This window comes from Camelus dromedarius, chromosome 10 (assembly GCF_036321535.1).
Source record: "Camelus dromedarius isolate mCamDro1 chromosome 10, mCamDro1.pat, whole genome shotgun sequence".
Taxonomy (NCBI): Eukaryota; Metazoa; Chordata; class Mammalia; order Artiodactyla; family Camelidae; genus Camelus; species Camelus dromedarius.
The window spans coordinates 50,906,044-50,926,319 of record NC_087445.1 but is presented as its reverse complement, the minus strand read 5'-3'; the positions used below and the strand labels follow the sequence as shown (position 1 = coordinate 50,926,319).

At 36.3% G+C, this 20,276-nt stretch overlaps 1 protein-coding gene across 8 annotated transcripts in view; it reads right to left on the bottom strand.

Annotated features, from left to right (window-relative positions):
• STX17 (syntaxin 17) overlaps positions 1 to 15,151 on the bottom strand; it is an 81,078-nt gene extending 65,927 nt beyond the window's left edge. For 7 of the 8 annotated variants that reach the window (XR_010382760.1, XR_004136301.2, XR_010382757.1 and 4 more), the window contains exons 1-3: positions 15,104 to 15,151; positions 8,847 to 9,032; positions 135 to 200 (exon numbers count right to left, since the gene is read on the bottom strand). Coding sequence is in view for 1 of the 8 variants with exons in the window: in XM_031450108.2 (XP_031305968.1) it covers positions 135 to 200; positions 8,847 to 8,969 (189 nt within the window). In the remaining 7 variants the exon portion in view is untranslated. Of the gene's footprint in view, positions 1 to 134; positions 201 to 8,846; positions 9,033 to 14,993 lie in introns of all 8 variants that reach the window. The other variant, XR_010382758.1, reaches the window with a different exon arrangement.
• Positions 15,152 to 20,276: the final 5,125 nt, after the last annotated feature.

The window sequence follows — 20,276 nt, the reverse complement described above, 5'->3', positions numbered from 1 at the left end:
CTAAAAATGCATCGTAAGGGAACAGTTATAAATATCCATAAAAGGATTCAGTTACAAGGGTATTTATTTTAGCAAAATTTCCTTAAGACTATCTTTTTCATATGGATTTACTAGAAGTAATATAATAGCCTTACCTGGACTGTACGTCCTGCATTGATATGCTCTTCATGCAACTTGTCCCAGATTCTGCACCTTTGATACTATACAAAAGAAAAGGGAAAGGCATTGAATTTTTTTTTAATCACTAAAGTGATTATTTCCAGTTACCACAAAAATCCCCACTCACCTACCCAAAACTAAACATACCAGCTAAAAAAGTTACTGACTTAGTAGTGGAAATTAACTGTCCAAGTAGGAAGTTTTCAAACACATTCCATACCAAATTCTGACAAATGGTAAAACAAACTATTGTCATTAGATATTATTTATTTTACCAAAAAAAATGTATTTTGTCTATAATGCAAACTCTTTAGAGCTGAAAAAATGAGAATGTAAAAGAATGTGAAAAGTGAAAAGACTAACAGCATTAATCAGATATTCTTGCTATACACGAAGACCGAAAAGTTTGTCAGTGATAAGAGTCAAGTACTGAAAACAAAATCTGATTTTGAGAAAAAGTGACATCGATATTTCAGACTAGAAGGTATATAAAAATGACAATGAACATTTAACATGTTTCAGTTTTTACCAAGACAATGTTTAGCTTTTTCAGAGTTTCATCCAAGAAACTTAACAACACATAATAATGGAAAATTTTTCATTTGACAGAAACCATAGCAAAATATGATAACATTATGACAGAATACTGATATAAATACCACCAAACGTCACATATTATTTTTGGTTGAAATAAAAAATCCAAATAATTTAAATGTTATATGTGAATAATGATACTAAACACATTTTTGGTATACCACACACTAAAAAAAACCCAAAAAAACCCAAACAAACCTGGAAATACCTTGAAAGGACAGAAACATGAAAATGCTCCATATATACATATTAAAGGCACAAAAGATAACGTAGAGCACTAAAAATTTTTCTAGGATATTTTAATAGTTCCTATTCTGCATATTCTTTAAATTTGGTAGTGAATAATGTATCAACAAAACTCTTCTGATACTCATAAATTTCTTCTACATCATCTAAGAACTAAACAGTAACCAGTAAACTCAAAAATAACCAGACTATATTGAAAATATATTTACCGGAGGGGGAGGATATAGCTTAAGTGGTAGAGCACATGCTTAGCATACACAAGGTCGTGGGTTCAATCCCCAGTACTTCCTCTAAAAGTAAAAAACCAAATCAAAACAAAACTGATAAGTAAACCTAATTACCTCTCCCCCTGAAAAAAAAATTTTTTAATAAAAAAAAATATATATATATATTTACCAAGCATAACTTAAAACTATTACCCAATCAAATAAATTAAAAATCACTATCAAACTATTTTCACTTCTAAGAAAAACTGAATTGATGCCATCAGATACAGTATAAATGCTTTTAGCAGTGTTATGATATTAATAAAAAGATGAGAATAGAAGCCAAAGATACAGTTCTGAAAATAAGCCACTTTAAAACTTATTACTCAATACAAATCTGTCAAGATAATTTTAAGGAAAATGAATGATAAGGAGAAAGAGTTGAGAATTGAGAGAGGTCAAGGCTGCAAGAATTTCTGGAGCAGAGTATCAGAGAGGAAAGAGCTGTATATGAGGAGATAGCTGCAATGAAAGGAGAGGACTATACTGAGAGTGAGCTCCAGAGATCCATAGGGTTTTCCTTCAAGTCTTCAGCCAAGTACAGATTAGCACATGCACACAAGGAAATGACCTGAAATCAGAAAAAGAACCACTGGAATGGAGTAGGTGGACTATTTCCCCAAATCACACAAGACCAGAAATAGTTTATATGACCACGAGCTGAAGTGGAAAAACCTCTCAATATACTGGACATCAGGTAGAGCACTCCAAAGAATTGTCCTGTAAAGGGAAAAATTAGGCTTGGAATAAAGGCTGTTCTGATCCTAAACAGGAAAGCTGAAAACAGCTTCAAAAGTATCAAACTGTTCCCAAATAACTTAAATATGTCTCAGAATAAATACAGCTCAAAAATATTCAAAGGAATTTAAAAGTATTCAGTATCCAACAAGATAAAGTTCAGAATATCCAGTGTCCAATAAATAATTATCATGCATGCAAAAAACCAGGAAAATATGATCTGTAATGAGAAAAACCAATCAATAGAAACAGATTTAGAATGATAGATATTGCAATTAATAGACAGGATATTAGAAGTTATTGTATTTCATATGTTTAAGAAAGTAGAAGAAAATGAGCATACTGAGATATGAAAGATATTTTTAAAAATTCAATTCTTAGAATTAAAAAAGGCATCTGAAATGAAAAGTACAGTGGGTGGGATTAATAGAAGGTAAGACAATACGAAAAAAGATTAAAAATTTTAAAGAAACAACAGAAACAGTCCAAAATGAAACAAAGAGGAAAAAGACAGACAATGAAAGCAATATTAACTGACAGTGCCAATGCTGAGTATTTGGGAATGATAACTTATTTGTTAAGTGACTGTTTCCAAGTATCAATCTTGCATTCAGAGGTTTTTCATATAATACCTTAATTTGAATAATCTGTGAGGAAGAATTTAATGTTGTCTTTACAACTCTCTAAAGACCATGGGCACTGGCAGCTTCCACATGAATGGTTAAAATGGTGGTGAACTTTAACGTCTCCTGCACAGTGCTATGTGAGAATGGTGTATTTATATCTGACCTGTGATGAAATCAATCAGGACATGTTCCATAGGACATAACTAAGTTGGGATGTAAACAAAAAACAAAGTTTGAAAGGTGAACAAATGGTGTGGATATTGCTAACAGATAGAGGAAAGCTAAAGTATTCAACTCTGTTTTTTCCATCTTCTTTCTTCATTGAGGAAAATGGTCTTAAAATAGAACAGTCCACAATAAACATGATTAAGAGGAAAATGAAAACCAAAAAAGAGTAAGAACAAACCTAGATACTTCAAATGAGTCCAAGTCAACAGGCCCAGAGAAATTACATCCAAGAGAACCAAACAACCTCGCTAATGTATCACAGAAACACTTCTACTTATCTATGAGGAACCGTGAAGAATTGGAAAGGCTCCTAGAGACCAGCAAATATTGACCCAATTCTTACAAAAGAAAGTATCTTTAAAGCACTGCAAACTGTAAATCTTAATATAAATCTTTGGAAAAATTCTATGCCAGATTACCAGAGAGATGGTTTATGAGAATTTAGAGAAATGGTGACAATATATCAGAGTGATCTGTCCCTTTCCTGTCCAACATTTTTCATCAATGCCTTGAACACAAAGAATGCATAATTATCAAATCTGCAGATAATATAAACTGGAAGGAATAATTACAAAGATGAAAGATCACACAATTCCACATGATAAGAAGAACAAGTGTAATAATGATAAATGTAAAGCCTGGCATTTAAACTAAAAAGAGCAATTGTACAAGCACAAGAAACAGGTATGCTCTGGCTCAACAGCTGAATTTCATACAAAAAAGTCCTACGGGTTTTATTTAGTTCGTTACAAAACCAATTTAAAAAGTAAGCAATATAAAGTGGCTTCTAAAACAGCTGATGCAATCATAGGCTCTATATGTGCATACATATATTCATTCAATCATTCAACACATTTTTATTAGGAGCACTATGTTTCAAGCACAACATTAGAAGATAAACATATTTACCAGCATAGTGATCTCAAGAAAGTAACTGAATCATTCTAAGTCTGCTTCCCCACCTAAAAAAGGAAGATTAATAAGGCTAACCTATAAGGATGTTGTGAGGTTTAAATATGATATATATGAAATTCTTATGTAGCACTCAACAATTAAAAACAACAGCTACTATTTTTGCTATTATTTGCTCACTTTTGTCAAGTAAACTGTAGAAGAGATTAGTGTCTTGGAAGAAGGTTGAACTAGGTAACTTTATCTCTTAGAGCAATTAAATTCGAAGAGAAATAAGACATAAAATATTCAGACTTTCTATTGTTTGCTATATAATGTTAAACCCGTATTAGGTTACATTATTAAAGGCTATTATTCCAAATCTTTGAAGAGGAAAAAAAAAACTTTAAATGATTTAATATGTGTGGGGGAAAATTACATGAAATAACTCCTTCAAAATTTAGTTAAGTTGAGACCACCGACAAACATTTCTAAACTGCACTGTCTTTACAAAATGTCATTTTTGTATTGTCTATTTGCACAGCAGCAAGAGAGAGAGCTTAAAGCAGTGCTATAACTTCAAGCAATTTGGATGTTTTTGGTTGCAAATAACAGAAAATACCAAGTTAAAATGGCTTTAAAAGTAAGGATATTTATTACATCAAATAAGCAGCAGTCTAGAATTGGAATGATAATTCCAAGGTAGTTTAGTTCAGAAGCTTACAAGGTTGTCAAGTGCCCAAGTTTTATCCTTCTGCTTAACTACCTTCAACAGAGTTTTCATTCTGATTTGTCCCCTCCTTGCTACAGTTCCAAATACAACAGCCACATAAGACCAGTAGAAGCAATAGGACTATTTCCTCCCATGTATGTCTTTATAACAGTAGGAAAGTCTTTTCCAGAAGTTTCCATATCCCAACAAGTTATCCTTCAAGTCTTATTAGCTAGAACTATAGGATGTGTCTAACCAAACATTGACAAGAATGGAATCACCACCATTAGACCCATTATCATTCATCACCTGTGCTGAGGATTTCCTATCCTGTAACACAGGGGAAAGCAAGCTGAATCAGGGTTCTGTCAGAAACAAAGAATGAGGTGGGAAATGTAATTATAAGATTGAAATAAACATTCTCAGACTAAAAAGAGAAATGAAAAGGTTTTTTATTGTAACCACAAGTTAAAAAACAAATAAATAAAACCGAATCAAAAATAACAAATCAGTAAGACTGACTTTATCTGATTATATCTGATTTTGTACCACATAGTTCAGGCTTCATAATGGCTGAATAGTCCATGCCACTCATTTTCACAACTAATTAAATGTTGCCTCTTATCATTGTCTGAATATTTCCTATTTTATTTCCTTAACTGGACTGTAAACTTCTTGCAGATTAGAAACCTCATTTTTTACATAATTTTCAATGCTAACAAATATAAGAAATAGCAAACATCAACACTTATGAAAAGTTAACATATATTTATATCCTGTAATAATTTCCCTTCTTATTAAAACTGGCAGATTGAACACATTCATCTCTGCTCTTTTCCAAAATCCAACTAAAGTGACAGTAAAGAACTTTAAAAGGTATAAATTCACAAGAGGAATGAGAAGAAAACAGAAGGTACCAGTTGACAAAAAAATTTTTAAATTTTGAAAGCTGTAAAGAGTATGGAAATGTTGCAACTGACTTAGCTGATCAGAGAAAACTGACACCTATGGCTGCAGTAGGAGTGGATGGTGGGGGGAAGAGGCAGTAAGAAGCAAGCCAAAGGCATAGCACTATTCCAAAAAGACTCAGTAAGCAGAGGTTATCAGCTATCAGGTAACCAGGGGATGTGTACAGTGAGGCTAAAAGCTGAAGGACTGGTTGAAAGTTTATATAAGGAACAGATAGTCTATTAGATGCCCTCTCCAGAAGCCCAAGGAACAGTACTGCCTCTGTCACCATAGAGGACAACACTCCAGGAAAGTATCTGGTGGTTCCCCATCAAAATAGACCCTTCCCCACTCACCTCTCCAGGTAATAAGGCCCCAAGTACTGCCCTGCTACCCGTCCACACTGATAGACACACACACAAATACCTTCCAATTAGCCTCTTAAATATCGACAGCTAGCCAAGGAAAACCTATAATACTGTGGGCTGAGACTGAAAAAAAAAGGAGAGGAGAAAGAGAGGGAGAGAGGAGAGAGTGAGGGAAGGAGGAAAGGAAAGAGAGAGAAAAATAAATTTAAAAAAGAAAAGAAAAGCAAGCAAGAAAGAAACAAACAAACTCAGGAAAAACAGCCAAGGAAGCAAAGGAAAACTTAAAAAAAATAGTATCACCATAGAAAGATGATATGATACTGTACCCATAAAGCACGAACAGAGGATTCTTTTTAAAAGAAAAAAAAAAAAAAGCGAGAGAAAGAGAATTGAGAGGAAAAAGAAGAACATAGTTAGAAAAAAGAGGATTCTAATTATTTCATCTTAGCTGGAAGGTACATGTGCTAGCTAAAGCTGCAGCTGCCATTTCACACACAAGACAGAAATAAGCTGAGGGATCGGAAAGCAGCATAAAAAGAGCCTGGGTCTTTAAATGACTGCTGGAGCTGCCACTGGAGCCCTAGACCACCTCCATGACTATGAGGGATTAAAAAAAGCAAAAACAAGAAGCCTCTATCTCATTTAATACACTATTTTTGGCTTTTCTGTCACTTACATTTTAACTATGTACTAATACAGTACATGTTATGTAAGTTTCCCCCCAAGCCCCTATAATACGAAACAAAGAAAATTATGTTCCAAGCTAATTATCTTGTTGTTCCTATTAACTATGTTTAAGTCTATTTTATCTTAGCCAAGAAAGTTGGATACTAGCACTTCAAATTTCAGGATTACATTCTAATCAAGTCCATCGTGTGTAATAAAATGTAATGCTGAAGGACCTATGGAATATAGTCCCAGGTGTCCACAGCACACTGCTCTCATTGTTCTTGGATGTTGCAGAATCACTCTACTAAGGCCTGCCTTCAATTTCCCTTCAGTCTGACTTTCTTCTTTTCAATTCATATTGGATGACTGATGGCTAACATAATAAATATTTTATCTTTCTACACCCTTCCCCCAGGAAGAATACACCTTTTTGAAAGTGAGGCACTGTTAGACACCTGGAGTCCAAACCTAGAGTTCTTGACTCTTTTGTCCACTGTGACCACTGCAGCTTTTAAATGTTTTTACATTGCCATAAACTATTAAAATATGCTATTCAATCTTATATAGTTAATAAATCACTTTCATAATTAACCTAGAAATCCTAGAGACAGAATGATCAAGAATATGGAATAAAACATAGATCAGTACGAGTTAACTGCTTAGCTTTAGATAACATCACCTATATTGTAAATTATAATTATTCTGATATTGTCTAAAAATTTCTTAATAGGTAAAAATTTCACAAAATGCTAAAGGAAAAATATTCTGGCAAGAAAAAGACCTATATAACTCTTGAATAATTTTCTTATGAAGTCTGCACAAATAATCAAATCAGTAAGAGATACATTTCTATCCTTACCTTTCTCCCACACTTCTGGCCTTTCCACTGATGACCAGGTGGTACATGTGGCAAGGATCTGAAGGTACTGATGGCAGGCACATTCACACAGAATAGACACAAGGAAAGGGAAATTTGCCAAAGGGAAAACATGGCAATAAAAGAAAGAAATGGTCTTAATAGACCACAGTCTACTTATTTCTGCCTTCAGAATCAATTAATTTGCCAAATTCTTGTCATCTTTGTAACTGAGCACTTCAGTAAGAGCTCAGGACTTTGAAACCCACTGTATCAAACCTCCCACCCTATACGATCTATCAAAAGTAAACAACTCTGTATATTGTTATAGTGCTAAAAGAACAAGCCCTCCTTATTAATCAAAGCCTGGAACCCTTTGTTTCTGCTCATGACAAGAATAACCGGTTTACCAGACAACTCCTCCATCCTTAAAAGTCATAGTACTTCTGGCTTATAGATAATGAGAAAAGAAAGTAAGGGGTGACAAAACATTAATCTTGAATTCTAGATACTTTCATATTTGCATTGAAATTTTCATTTTAATATTCTTGGCACTTTGTTTCTATACTAATTAAAGACTTAAATACTAGGAAGACAGATGATATCTATGGGAGAAATAAGCTGACACTTCGTAATGGTTCAAAGCACTCAGCTGACGGTGATACTGTTAATACCAAAAGATTTAATAACTACTTCCACTCCCTCCTCCCTGCAGGGTGGGGGGAGGGTGGAAATCAACAGAGGGCCACAGAGCTTAACATTTATACTGGAGGAGGTCCTTCTGAAGGAGCAAATGCCACTGACCCATCCCACAGCAAATAAGACAACGTAACTTGCCAAATCAATGCTCAGTACTCAGTAAACTTAGATTTTCCTATAAATGCCACAAACACTCCATTAGACCCTGGCCAGTCCAGGTTCTATGCAGCCTCCACTTAGTCCCAGAAACTAAAATTCTTCCCTCTACCAATCTCCTAAACTGACCTCTAGCTAATAGTTCTCAATTTGAGGCTTTCTTCAAAAGGAAGCAGTGAAGTTGTGGAATTCCCTCATATTACACAATGATTTACTTCTTTAATCTGTGTGCACTTGAAGAAGACAGGAGTTATACTCACAGTTCAGAAAACCTGCCATGGGATGAATCTGATTAAGGCAAGCCCCTTAACCAAAGTCCACCAACTTCACATTATGGTGAACTATTAAACAGTTTGTACTTTAATTATTAACTGCAATTATTAAATTAATAATTTAATTATTAACAGTGATAACTCATCACTATGTACAACTAAAAAGGTATATATTCTATTCTTACATATCTTCCTAAAAATGGAATAGTATGAGAGGAGTATCTGTAGAACAGAAACACTAGATGAAAAAAATGAATGATGTGGCTAAGTCCATAGGAGCTAGATGTTTTAGCAAAGCCTCTTATCTGATACTCTCAATGTAGCCGAAATACACAACAAATATAAATCATAATATGTTTCTTGTGTAGAAAAAGAAAAAAATGAAAAAAAAAAAAGAAAGAAAATGAAAAAACCTCACCTTCTCAATATTTATCTGGTGCTTTCTTAACCTCTCCAGGTCTGTTGGGATTACTATCTTAATAAACTTCTGGATAGCTGGTTCAAGACGGCGTAATTTCACTTTTTCTTCATCTTCAGACATTCTAAAAAAATGCTGTGTCACTTCTACTTGCAACAAATGTCTTTTTCACTCATGTATAAAAATCTAAAAGGAAAATATTGAAGATTTTTTAAATCAATTTCCATCATTTTTAAAAGCCAACATTAGGTAATTTAATAATACATTCTAAATACATATTTAGCTTAATGCTTAACTACAGTGACTTGTTTTTTTTTAAAAACTTTTATTTTAAAATATTTTTCTCTCTGCAAAAGTCATATATATTCACTTTAGAAGGTTTAGAAAATATTAAAAAGAGAGTAAAATAAAATCAACAATCATCTCCTCACTTATAGTTAACTACTCTTTCCACTTTTTTTCCCTTCTCATGCCCTACTCCTTCCATTTTGATCTATGTCTTGTCTTTCCAGGTCTTTTTTAATGAAGGGTGCGTGTGCGTGTGCGTGTGTGTGTACATATACATATACCTAAATAACCTCTTTCAAAACACCAGAAGTATACTGTCCAAGTTTTCATTTCCCAATGTATCTTTGATAGTGAAAAATGTTTTTTTAAAGGTGTCAAATGGGAAAATTGGAAAGAAAAAATTCATACTCAACATTTCTGCTGTATTAAACTCCATTTCTAATATAATGTAACTATGTAATTATATACTTCAAATATTTTATAACATAAAATGCAACTCTTCTCATTGATGTCCTTTAAATTACCCCTTCCCTTTGTTACAAATTGACTACCATTTTCTGTAACCAATACAAGTAACCAGTGACACAGAGAATAAGAACCCAGGATTCCTGAGATTACAACCAAATGCTCTTCCTAATTCACCAGTTGTTTTGTTTTGTTTTTAGCAGTGTTCCAGAGAGTCCAGGGTTATGTCCTTTTTGCCAAGGTAGAAGTGGGTAGGGGTTGGCAAGTGAGTAGGCTCCAAGACCCCACAGCTGCTTCAGCAGGAGATAATTTACTTAGATCTATTTCATAAATTTGAGCTTATTAGATTTTATAGAAAGGGCTCCACTGCTTCATCAAGCTTGAAAACCACTGTTGTGCATCATGCTCTCATGCCATCTCATTAGCCACAACCTCTTCCATATTAAAAATCATATATAAATTCACTTTGTTAATCCCATTGGGTTACAGTGTCTTACCCAGGGGTTCATAGAGATAGGAGTACGCAAATAGACTCCGAAGAGTCCCTGAATCTTTACCAAAAAAGCTGTGAATTTATTTTTGAGTTATTTTAGAGTGCAGAGTCCATTGCTTTCATGAGATTATCAAAAAGATCACTCCAGAAACATAAAGAACTATTACTCTAAACAATGTTATTTCTCTCCTCTTACACTTGAAAATCGAAGTGCTGGTTATACAGACAATCTCATCTACCAGAAACTTGGTTTTTACATTTGACTTAAGCTTGAAAGCAAAAAAGGAAAATCTTCTGACATGAAAAATAGTCTAACAGCTACAGTTAGTGGGAATTAGAGATACAAAGGGAAGTTCATTGCCAAAAGAACAGACACAACAAAACTGGAAAAATTCATAACTAATAGATTAAAGATAATATAATAATATAAAAAGAAAATTAAAATAGGTACATTTAAAAATACTAAAAGATATAAAGAATGTTTTTAAAAATGAGATAATATTATGAAACAGTAACAGGCCATTCTAAAAATAAAACAAGTAAAAATTCCACAAATAAAAACCTCCAAAAATGGTTAGATAGTAAATCATACTATTTATTGAATCATTGAGAATTATTGATTGAAAACTATCAGTCAGAGAATAGAAATAAAGAGATGGAAAATATAAAAGAAGATAAGGGACATAAAGGATAAAATGAGAAGCTCAATAACAAACAGAAGTCCCATAAAGAAAGAATAAAGTGGTGAAAAGCCATTATTCAAAAAGAATACACTGAGAATTAAGATGTAAAAACCTCAAATTGAAAATGCACATAACCACCAAGTAACATCAATTAAAAAAGAAATTTACCTCAACAGATGGAAGGGTAATTTCAAAACATCAAGGACAAAGGGAAAAAAAATCTTAAAAAGCAAAGCAGAGATAAAAGACAGATAAACGAAAACAACAAAAGAGCTAACTTTTCATCAAAGCAACATATCAAAAGCCAGGAATATCTTCAAAGTGCTGAGTGAGTTGCTGTATACTCAGGTAATTATTCAGAAGTGTCGTATTTGGCCTTCCTTTAGACACTTTCCCTTCTCCAATTTTTTCCCCCACAGATTACCTATCTAAAACGCTAAAGGACAACACACTCCTCCTCTGAACAAAAATTTCTACGAGTTCCCCATTATTTGAACAAGGAAATACAATGTTCGCAAGTAGATCCACTCCGTCTATCAAAATATTATCACCCATGATCTACTCTTGGCTTTGCAACGATGCTCCCTCTGTCTAAATGCTCTACAAAAGAGCATTCATGCCATCTGCCTCTAAACTTTATGTATCATTTGAGATAGAACTCAAATTAATTCTGCCTTCTCTTCCTCTCATCAGTTTACAGTGTACTCGACAAACCCCAGTTACTGAGTACTTGGTTTGTTTTCACTGTTCCCCTATGCTATGATGATAGCTTTCTCTTTTGAGTTTGAAAAGTGGTATTTTCAGGTCAAAGTGCATGACTCTGTCCCTCAGCTTTTTGTGCCCAAGGAAAACCTACTGCCTCATCAAGGCCATCTCTCAAGGAAGACATTCTGGCCCAAGAACTTCCCAAAAGACTTTTGGAACTCTTGGTCTCCTGGAGAGTATTTTTTTTCTCTCCACCATTTCCATTTTTATAAAATTATACTAAAACGCCTATATAAAACTAAGATTCGTATTAACTGCATAAAGCATGATGTTACTGAAACAAAGCTGTCTAACAGTGGCTCTGATCATATAGTGTTTATAAAGTGTTTATAGCACAAATAGTGTTTATAAACTATTGAGGGAAGTTCTTAATCCAATATACAAAATGTGGTTTAAAAGTGTAATTGAATAATGAGTTGAAAGTGTATTTCAGCATTTTCTTGATTTTTTAGTCAGAAAATTGGAAATATTTCTAATATAATTAAGACACAAAATAAAAAATACATTCACATTAACACCACAAATACTTTAAATATGCCTATGAAAAAGACAAACCATACAAAAAATGTCTAATTTCCCACATGTCTGTAGAGTTGTTTTATTACTTTTAACTTTTTTTTCTAAGTGTAATGGAATATTTGGGGTGATAGAATTGCTCTGTTATCACGATAGAGATGGTGGATACAGAATTATACGCATTTGTCAAAACTCACAGAACTGTACACCACAAAAGGTGAATTTTGGAAATTAAAAAATAAAAACAAGATGTTGGGGGACCCAAAATGAAATACAAACTACAAAAGACAAAATTAACTGTATTGCAAGTGAAAAGTATAACCACACTGAAAGTAGGGGAAAAAATAATTTAGGTAACTTTGGAAAATAGTATTTTAACTGGATACTACAAGGCTAAAGACAAAAAGAACTACACACAACTATACTATGCTCTAGTTAGTAAATTTGTTTCTCACAGGAGTATGGGTTAGAAATCCTGAAATTACTTTATGTACATACTAGGGTTGAAGAAATAAGGAAATACTCTGTAGAACACAAAATCCAGATTTCTCAAAGTCGAAGAAAAAGGTTACAAATAAGGGGCAAGACTAGAATGAACCCTGCGTTGTTAGATTAGAAGGTATAAGAATGAACTTTTGTTTTTTAAAAAAGTATACATATATAGACATGTTAGGTGTGTGTGTATATATATACACATATATACATATACACATATATATATATACAGATAAATACAAAAATACAAGTGTTTGTGTATGCATGGATATGTATATATGTACACCTGTTTGTATCTCCATGAATATAGGGATACACGGTTGACCCTTAAACACAGGTTTGAACTACATGAATCCACCTACATGTGGATTTTTTTTCCAATAAATACTATAGTACTACACAATCCACAGTTAGTTGAATCTGTGAATGTGGAACCACATATACAAAGGCCACCTATGGGACCTGATTATCTGAGGATTTTGGTGTCTGCAGCAAGTCCTAGGCCCAGTCCTCTGTGGATACCAAGGGAGGATTGTATATATAGCTAAAAAAAATACACACACACACACACACACACACACACACACTTCCTAGCCATCTTATGCGAGGCACTAGAAGCAATGATAACCCAGTAGCAACAAGCACACCTAGCACCCAAACACTTGGTGTTTAAATATTGCTTTCCAAACAAAGGAATGGTTCCTTGGAGAAGCAGATTCCAGGGCTGGGGGAGGGAAAACACAAAATAAGCCTGCTGCATCTTATGGTGTCAGAAAGTAAGGAAGTTCTCAAAAAAGAAGAGGGCTTATCAAAGGGCATAAGAAGCAACCTTAAAAAAAACTTCCAATGCCAAAGCTTGAACAATTTGAGACATAAAATAAATTTAAAAAGCATAGGGTAGTAGCCAATAGAAAAATAAATGAGTCCATACTGATACAAGATTAACAATAAATAAGTGGGAAGAAGGGGAGGCTCTTCCTTACAGAACTCCAGTTAATAAATGAAAAAGGAATGAGGGAAACAGAAAACCATTAGAACATCACAGTAATAATTACTGAAGGCAAGATCCATCAAATGGATGCTAAAATCAGCAAATGAAAGTTTGAGGAGAAATGGGATATTTACATTATTTTAAAATTCTTCCCCAAGATACTAATTACAAAGGAAAAATAGCAACTTTACATTAGTTACAGACACCACCTTAACAAAGTAACCAAGAGTAATATCAAAAGTAGTGTGTCGTATTATATACCCCTCATACGATGAACTACTGAGAAGGGCATACAACATCAGCCAAAACCTGAGGGACACTTTGAAAAATAAATGACCAAGCCTCTTCAAAAGGTCATGAAAGACAGGGAAAGACTGACGAGCTGCCCAGACTGGAGAGACAAAGGGCCCATACCAATTAAACGCAATGTGGAATCTTACCAAAGTTCATTTCTTACTTTTATTAACTGTATATAGTTATATAAGACGGTAACATAAAGGAAACAGTAGAGAACTCTGTATTACTTTTGTAACTTTTCTGTGATTGTAAAATTATTTCAAAATAAAACGTCTTTTTAAAAAATGTATGAATTGCTGTTTCACATAAGACCGGTCAAACATAAGTCAAAGAACTGCAATCATATTCACTGCAGTAACACTTGTGGCGGGGGTGGGGGCTGGGGAGTGCCAGGTGCTTTAACAAACTTTACCATTTAGCGCATACAACTATTACCACCTGAGTACCATACTACTCACGTTTCCAATGGGTAAAAAGTACTGGGAGGTTAGCCAAATTACTTGAGGTTATTTATAAGTGAAAAGCCCCATTTCTCAGAAAAAGTCCCAAATCGTTGGCAACGCTCCCCCCTCCCCTCCCAAATGATGAACACCTTCCCACATTTCCCCACACTGATGGCACGGAATTTCCTCAGGCACGTCGCCCCGTGTTTCTGACTGGGGGACGGGGTACTGACTTTGGAAAGAAAAGTCAAGGCCCTCGGTCCTTCCCTACGGTCTCCTCTCTGAGCCTCCGATTCCTAATTTTAAAAATGGGGGAGAGGGTTAGAATGTGGGGCCTTCTGTGAACCAGCTCACGGTCTGGCTGACAGGAGGCTCCCACCTCTCGGTCCAGGTGTCCCCCCTCGCTACCCCTGAGCCTCGCGTCATCCCTCGCAGGGTCACCCACCGCGCACCTGGGCCACATACACCGCCCCGCGCCCCCAGTATGGGTGCGCGGGACCCAGATGCCGACGACCCTGCCGACCTAGGGCCCACAGTGCGTCGCGGGGAGGGCAGATGATGGAAACTTTTCCAACCAGAGACCCCGGGTGGCCGTCAAGCTCGCCTGGCCGGCCGCCTCCCTATCTACACCCGCTTTGAAGAGCCCCTACAAAACCGAAACCACCACTTCTTACAGACAGGAGGAGCCCCCACGGCGCTAGCACTTCCGACCTGACGCCGTGCTTCCCGCGGGGCTCCCCTCCCGCGCGCGGGGTTGGCACCCGGCCCACCATGCCCGTCAGGGCCGACGCCCCCGAGGCGGCCTCCCGGGAACCCCTTACCTCCCTCCCGGACGCTGGAGGCCGGTAGGTGCGCACGGCGCAGGCGCGGGCGGGACGGGGCGGGGCGTCGAGATAGGCGAGCCGGGTTGGGCCACGCCCCCTCCCGAGCCGTCCCAGCCTGGCAGGGTGTGGCAGGCGAGCCCGAGAATGCAAACAAACGCGGTCACTGCTTGAGACCGACTCTTAAAAAGTGGTCGTAGTTTATGTTGCAGGGTTGTAACTCTGGAGCCAGGAGGAAGGAGACGGACAAACGCTTTTTAGGTCTGTTTGTTGTGTGTTAAATGTGAAACAATTCACATTTGTATATAGCCCTTTACATTTTGCAAAATATTTCTGTCCATTTTCCTCTGTTCTTCTAGGATTTTATTGGTGGACTGGCCGAGTGTTCTTACCACTTTACACACATAGAAACGGAAGCTCAGAAAAGTTGTGCCTTTTTCTCAACCCCTGAAACCCTCGGAGGGTGGGCAGGTCACAAGTCTTAACTGTAACAGGCTCAGGAAGTTCAGACGAGTTGTGATATTTCCCCCACACAGGTGGAGCCCTTAATGCCGAGCCCTTAATATCCCAGTTTTACAGATAATGACACTGAAGCTCAACAAAGAGTTTACAGTGACTCACTCCAGCTCAGCCAGTTAGTGACAGAGTTGGAACTTCATCTGGGTTTCCTAATTTCCTTCCCAAGTTCTTCCAGTTACACCAGCTGCTACCAGTGAACAGACGGCTGGCTTTGAAGCCCTGTCCCGGTCACAGGTCCTCCTCTCTGGATGGCCTGACTTCCAGATCCAGCCTTTTTAATATGTGTTTGTGAATATGCCGATGGCTTGCTCAGAATGTATCCACTAATGATACTGTCCTCAGAAGTCAAAGTTAAAGCCATAACTAAGGAAACAGCTCTTAGGGTCTTCCAGGGGAGTGGGAGTAGAGGTAGAAACTGTGGACCAATGACAATTACGGGTCTGTAAGAATTGCTTTGAAAGGCAGTTTATAAAATTAAACATAAAATCTGCTAAGCATTTTGGATTTTCTTTATGGGTATAATGAATGCTGGTGTTTGTTTTACTCTGGGATTGAGTTGCTTGTAAGATTTTAATTCTAAGGAGAAAAGTTGCAACAGTAGACAATACCATGGGAAAATGTTTTTTATGCAAGGGTCAGTTAAACAAGATCTTTTGAAGTAAAGGTCTTTCGAGTTAAGTTCTGAAAAAGCTACCTCTAGTACATTAGGGACGTGTGACAATCAAGGATTCTAAACTTGAATCTAGCCTTCCAGGTTAGAATATGTATGTTTGCTATAAGTTAGGTGTGTCAAGGTCACTGGATAGAACTTTTTAATCTAACAATTTGTTAGCTTAATTTATAATCTTTAAATATTTAGACATATGGTGTGTGGACCTCTTTTTGTACTCTTGCCTGGGCCCTGAAGTTGTTAGGAGCAGTCCTGCTGCTACTAGTCAACATTTTCCTGCGGTCCTAAGTGAACCAGGAAGGCCAAACAAAACAAAAAGGAAGTAAATAAGGAAATAGGAAAAAAAAAAAAAAAAAAGAAAAATATTCTTTTTACGTTTCAGGATTGCTTACTTGGAAAACCCAAAGGAATGAATTGAAACAAGTTCAGTTAAATGGTTAGAGAAATAGCTTTCCTAAACAACAATCGCCAGTTTAAAGATATTAATGGGAGAAAAAGTCATATTCAAAAAACAGCAGAATCGAGTTTGTGTTTGTAAGCAATTTATAGGGGCTATTTGAAGAGTTAAGAATAATAGCTAAATAGGGTGGGAGTGAGGGGAGGAGTTTCCGAGGGGCATGAAGAAAACTTGGGAGTAACGGATATGTTTTTATGTCAATTGTGGTACTGTTTGTGTGGGTGTATACATATGTTGAAACTTATCAAATTGTACACTTTAAATATGTGAGTTTACTGTATGTTAGTTATACCTGAATAAAGGCTGTTTCTTGAGGAAATGTGTATATTATTACTTACTTAGCACCTAGCACAGTTCTTGGAACAGACTAAGGAAACAATGTATATTCACTATATGAATTAAGAAATAATTTTCCCAGTATAGAGCAAGTACATGGAGAACCTGAGAATCACGTTCAGATTTGGTACAATAATATAGACCTCCCAGGTTCTCTTCTCAGCCCACTCCTTTTCTGGGAATTGCTTCTCCCCACCAGATCTGCAGGCTTTCAGTTAGGAGACTCTGGCAGCCATTTCATACAGGCACGAACCCATGCTTCTGACCATGGTGAACTGGTCCAGGAGTAGACAGCTGACTCAGGCTGGGGCAGTAACATACCTGTTCCAGGAATCTGGGATTGGGATGAGGATTCTAGTTTTAAAATGGCTGGTTTCTTGGATGGAAATATCTGCTGGTGCCTGTGTGTTTGACTCCACAGACTGGTGAATCAGAGGAAGTCATGCTGCTCAAAGGTCCCATTTAAAATTGTGGAGAGATGAGTGTATGTATGTCCTAGGTCATCTTGTTAAAGTTTTGTTTGTTTGTTTTTACTGTAGGTCATGTTCAAAAAACATTTAAAAGCCACTATCTTCACTAGGTTCTTTCTCTAGCCATGAATTATTGAAATATCTACTGCAGTTCTGAATACATGCTGTTTCTTTCTGCATTCTATCATTCCAACCATCTTGTGAACAGAGATGAAGAAAGGTTAAAAATAAAGTGATAATAGTGGTTACCTTTGGCACAAAATTAAATGGGAGAGAGTATAAGTAGCTTTCTTGGGGGCTGGAAATGTTCTGTGTATTGATCTGGTGTGAATATATATGTGAAAATTCATTAAGCTGTACACCTAAGATTTGTGTGCTTTGAGTTATACCACAATAAAAAAGGAAAATAAATACAGAGCTAGCAATTCTTGATTTAAACCAAAACATCTAGTAGACAAGGACTAGCTACTTCCTTAATATTATTTTTCCCTCTGAAATAGTAGTGAAATAGCAGTAATCTGTACTCTTATTAGAGACCTTCACCCCTATAAATATAAAATAAAAGGCCACATAAGAGAGAGCAGAGGGAGGGGAGAATGACTAGATGCACAAAAAAGAAACAAGAGTTTGCAGCACATTCAAATTCCTGATTCCAGCTCATTCCTAAGGCTTAGCTTAACCCCAACACTTATGTCTGGTTGCACCCCAAAGCCATCTAACCCTCTCACCCCCGCTCTCACGCCTGCCTTTTCTTTAATTGCTTAAACTAGCTCAAGTGAACTTCTACTATTTTTAGTCAAGAGAGTTCTGTTATAAATACAAAATTCCATCTGTTTCTATTATGATATCAGTTTAAACTTATACATAGTGTTCACTAACTTTAGTATCCACTTTCTGCTTTAACATCCTCCCCAGCCCACCACACACACACACACACACACACACACACACACACACACACACACCCCCCATTACCAAAAAAGAATCTGTTCATATATTAAGGTTATGGAGACCTTATATCAAACCAAAAGGAGTGAACTCTGCAGGCAAACAGTAACAATAGAATTCTCTACTCATCAACCATTCACTGCTAGGAATTTGATCATCATTTTACATGTAGAATAGATTAAATGCCCAGACACCTGTCTATAGACTCCTTCCCTACTTTTTTTGTTCTTTTAGTTATCTTATTCTCAAAACTTAGTGTGCCTAAGAACTACTGCATAAGGTAGTATTTATAAAAACATGCTTAAAGGACCTTCTGGGCAATTTAAACAATTTTCAAGGGTAAATTTTGACTCTGTGATTTTTGCTTTATCAGTGACTTTAATTCCTCATACCTACGCCTCTCACCATCCAACTTACCGTCAAAAGATGCAACATTATACTAGGCCTGCAATTAAAACACAGTAAACTTATTTAGCACTAGAATCATATTAAATGTTATTTAAACTTTAGCAATTTACAAGGCACCCTGAATTTTGTAGTACCTTAGTTATTATTGTCATGAAATGTCAGTCAATAAGTATCACATGATAAATATGCAAATAGGCAGTTTACATAATGACAAAGGGATTAATTCTCCAAGAAGATGTCACAATCCTTAATGTGTACGCACCTAACAACAGAGCATCGAAATACAGGAGGCAAAGCCTGATAGAACTGCAGGGGAAAATAAAGTGCCTTACAGAGTATGAGAGCCACAGTGCAAAGATTAAGTTCATGAAAGTTGCCATTTCTTCCAGGGGCGGCAGGATTGTCATAGAAGAACTAAGAGAGTATAACAATAGGGCAAAATGATTTCCAAGATACCAAATATTTCTAGATTCCTGTTGGAGAAGCTGCTGGGGCTCTCTTTTACTGGATTAAAGAATCTATCCTCCGTCCTTTGACAACTGACATTCCCACCAGTAAACCTTTTAATCCTTCAACTAGTAAAATACATTTAAGGGATTGGAAATCAACAAAATTCGGAGCCTCACCTTCCCTCTTCTCAGCTCAGCAAGCCCCCAAATTTTACTGTCGCACCCCTTAGGGGATATTTTCCTTTCTAAAGGCCTCAATGGATTACAGGAGCTTTTAAAGTAGTATTTATATTTCCTCTAGCCAAAGACACATTAACTTTAATATTTCTTTGGCAGATTATTACTAAAGAAAGAACTATTGCTTGCTCCATGGAAATAAATTGATAGGTTCAGCAACTGTCACTTTGCTTATATAAATTAATGCTTTGGAAGAGAAATGTTTCAAGCCTGAGCAAATAGTTTTAGATATGGGGGAAAAAAAATGCCCTGAATCCCTGTACTTAAATATTACAGGACATAATGGGTAAGGTTGAATCTTTCTAACATCTGGTAAGTGCTTTCCCATTCATTCAGTCAGTCAGTCTGCACAGCCAATATGCCAGCCACTATGCTGAGTCCCGGTGATTGAAAGTTTAAAATGATCCCATTTCTTTTCTCTTCAGGGCCCAAAGTCTGGAGGGAGAGACAGACATGTCAGTAGATACAATACAATTAACACGTGCTATTATTAGCTATCCCTACACAAGTGCTATAGAAAGAAGCACAGAGGTGACTTTAGAGTTTGCTCAATACAGAGGAATTATCAAAGAAGGGAGGAAAGAGCATTCTGAACATAGAGAACATATGTAAAAGGCACAAAGAAGGAAACAGAGGTATGTTCAGGCCCCTAGGGTGCGGGGGCAGATTAGCAAAGAGA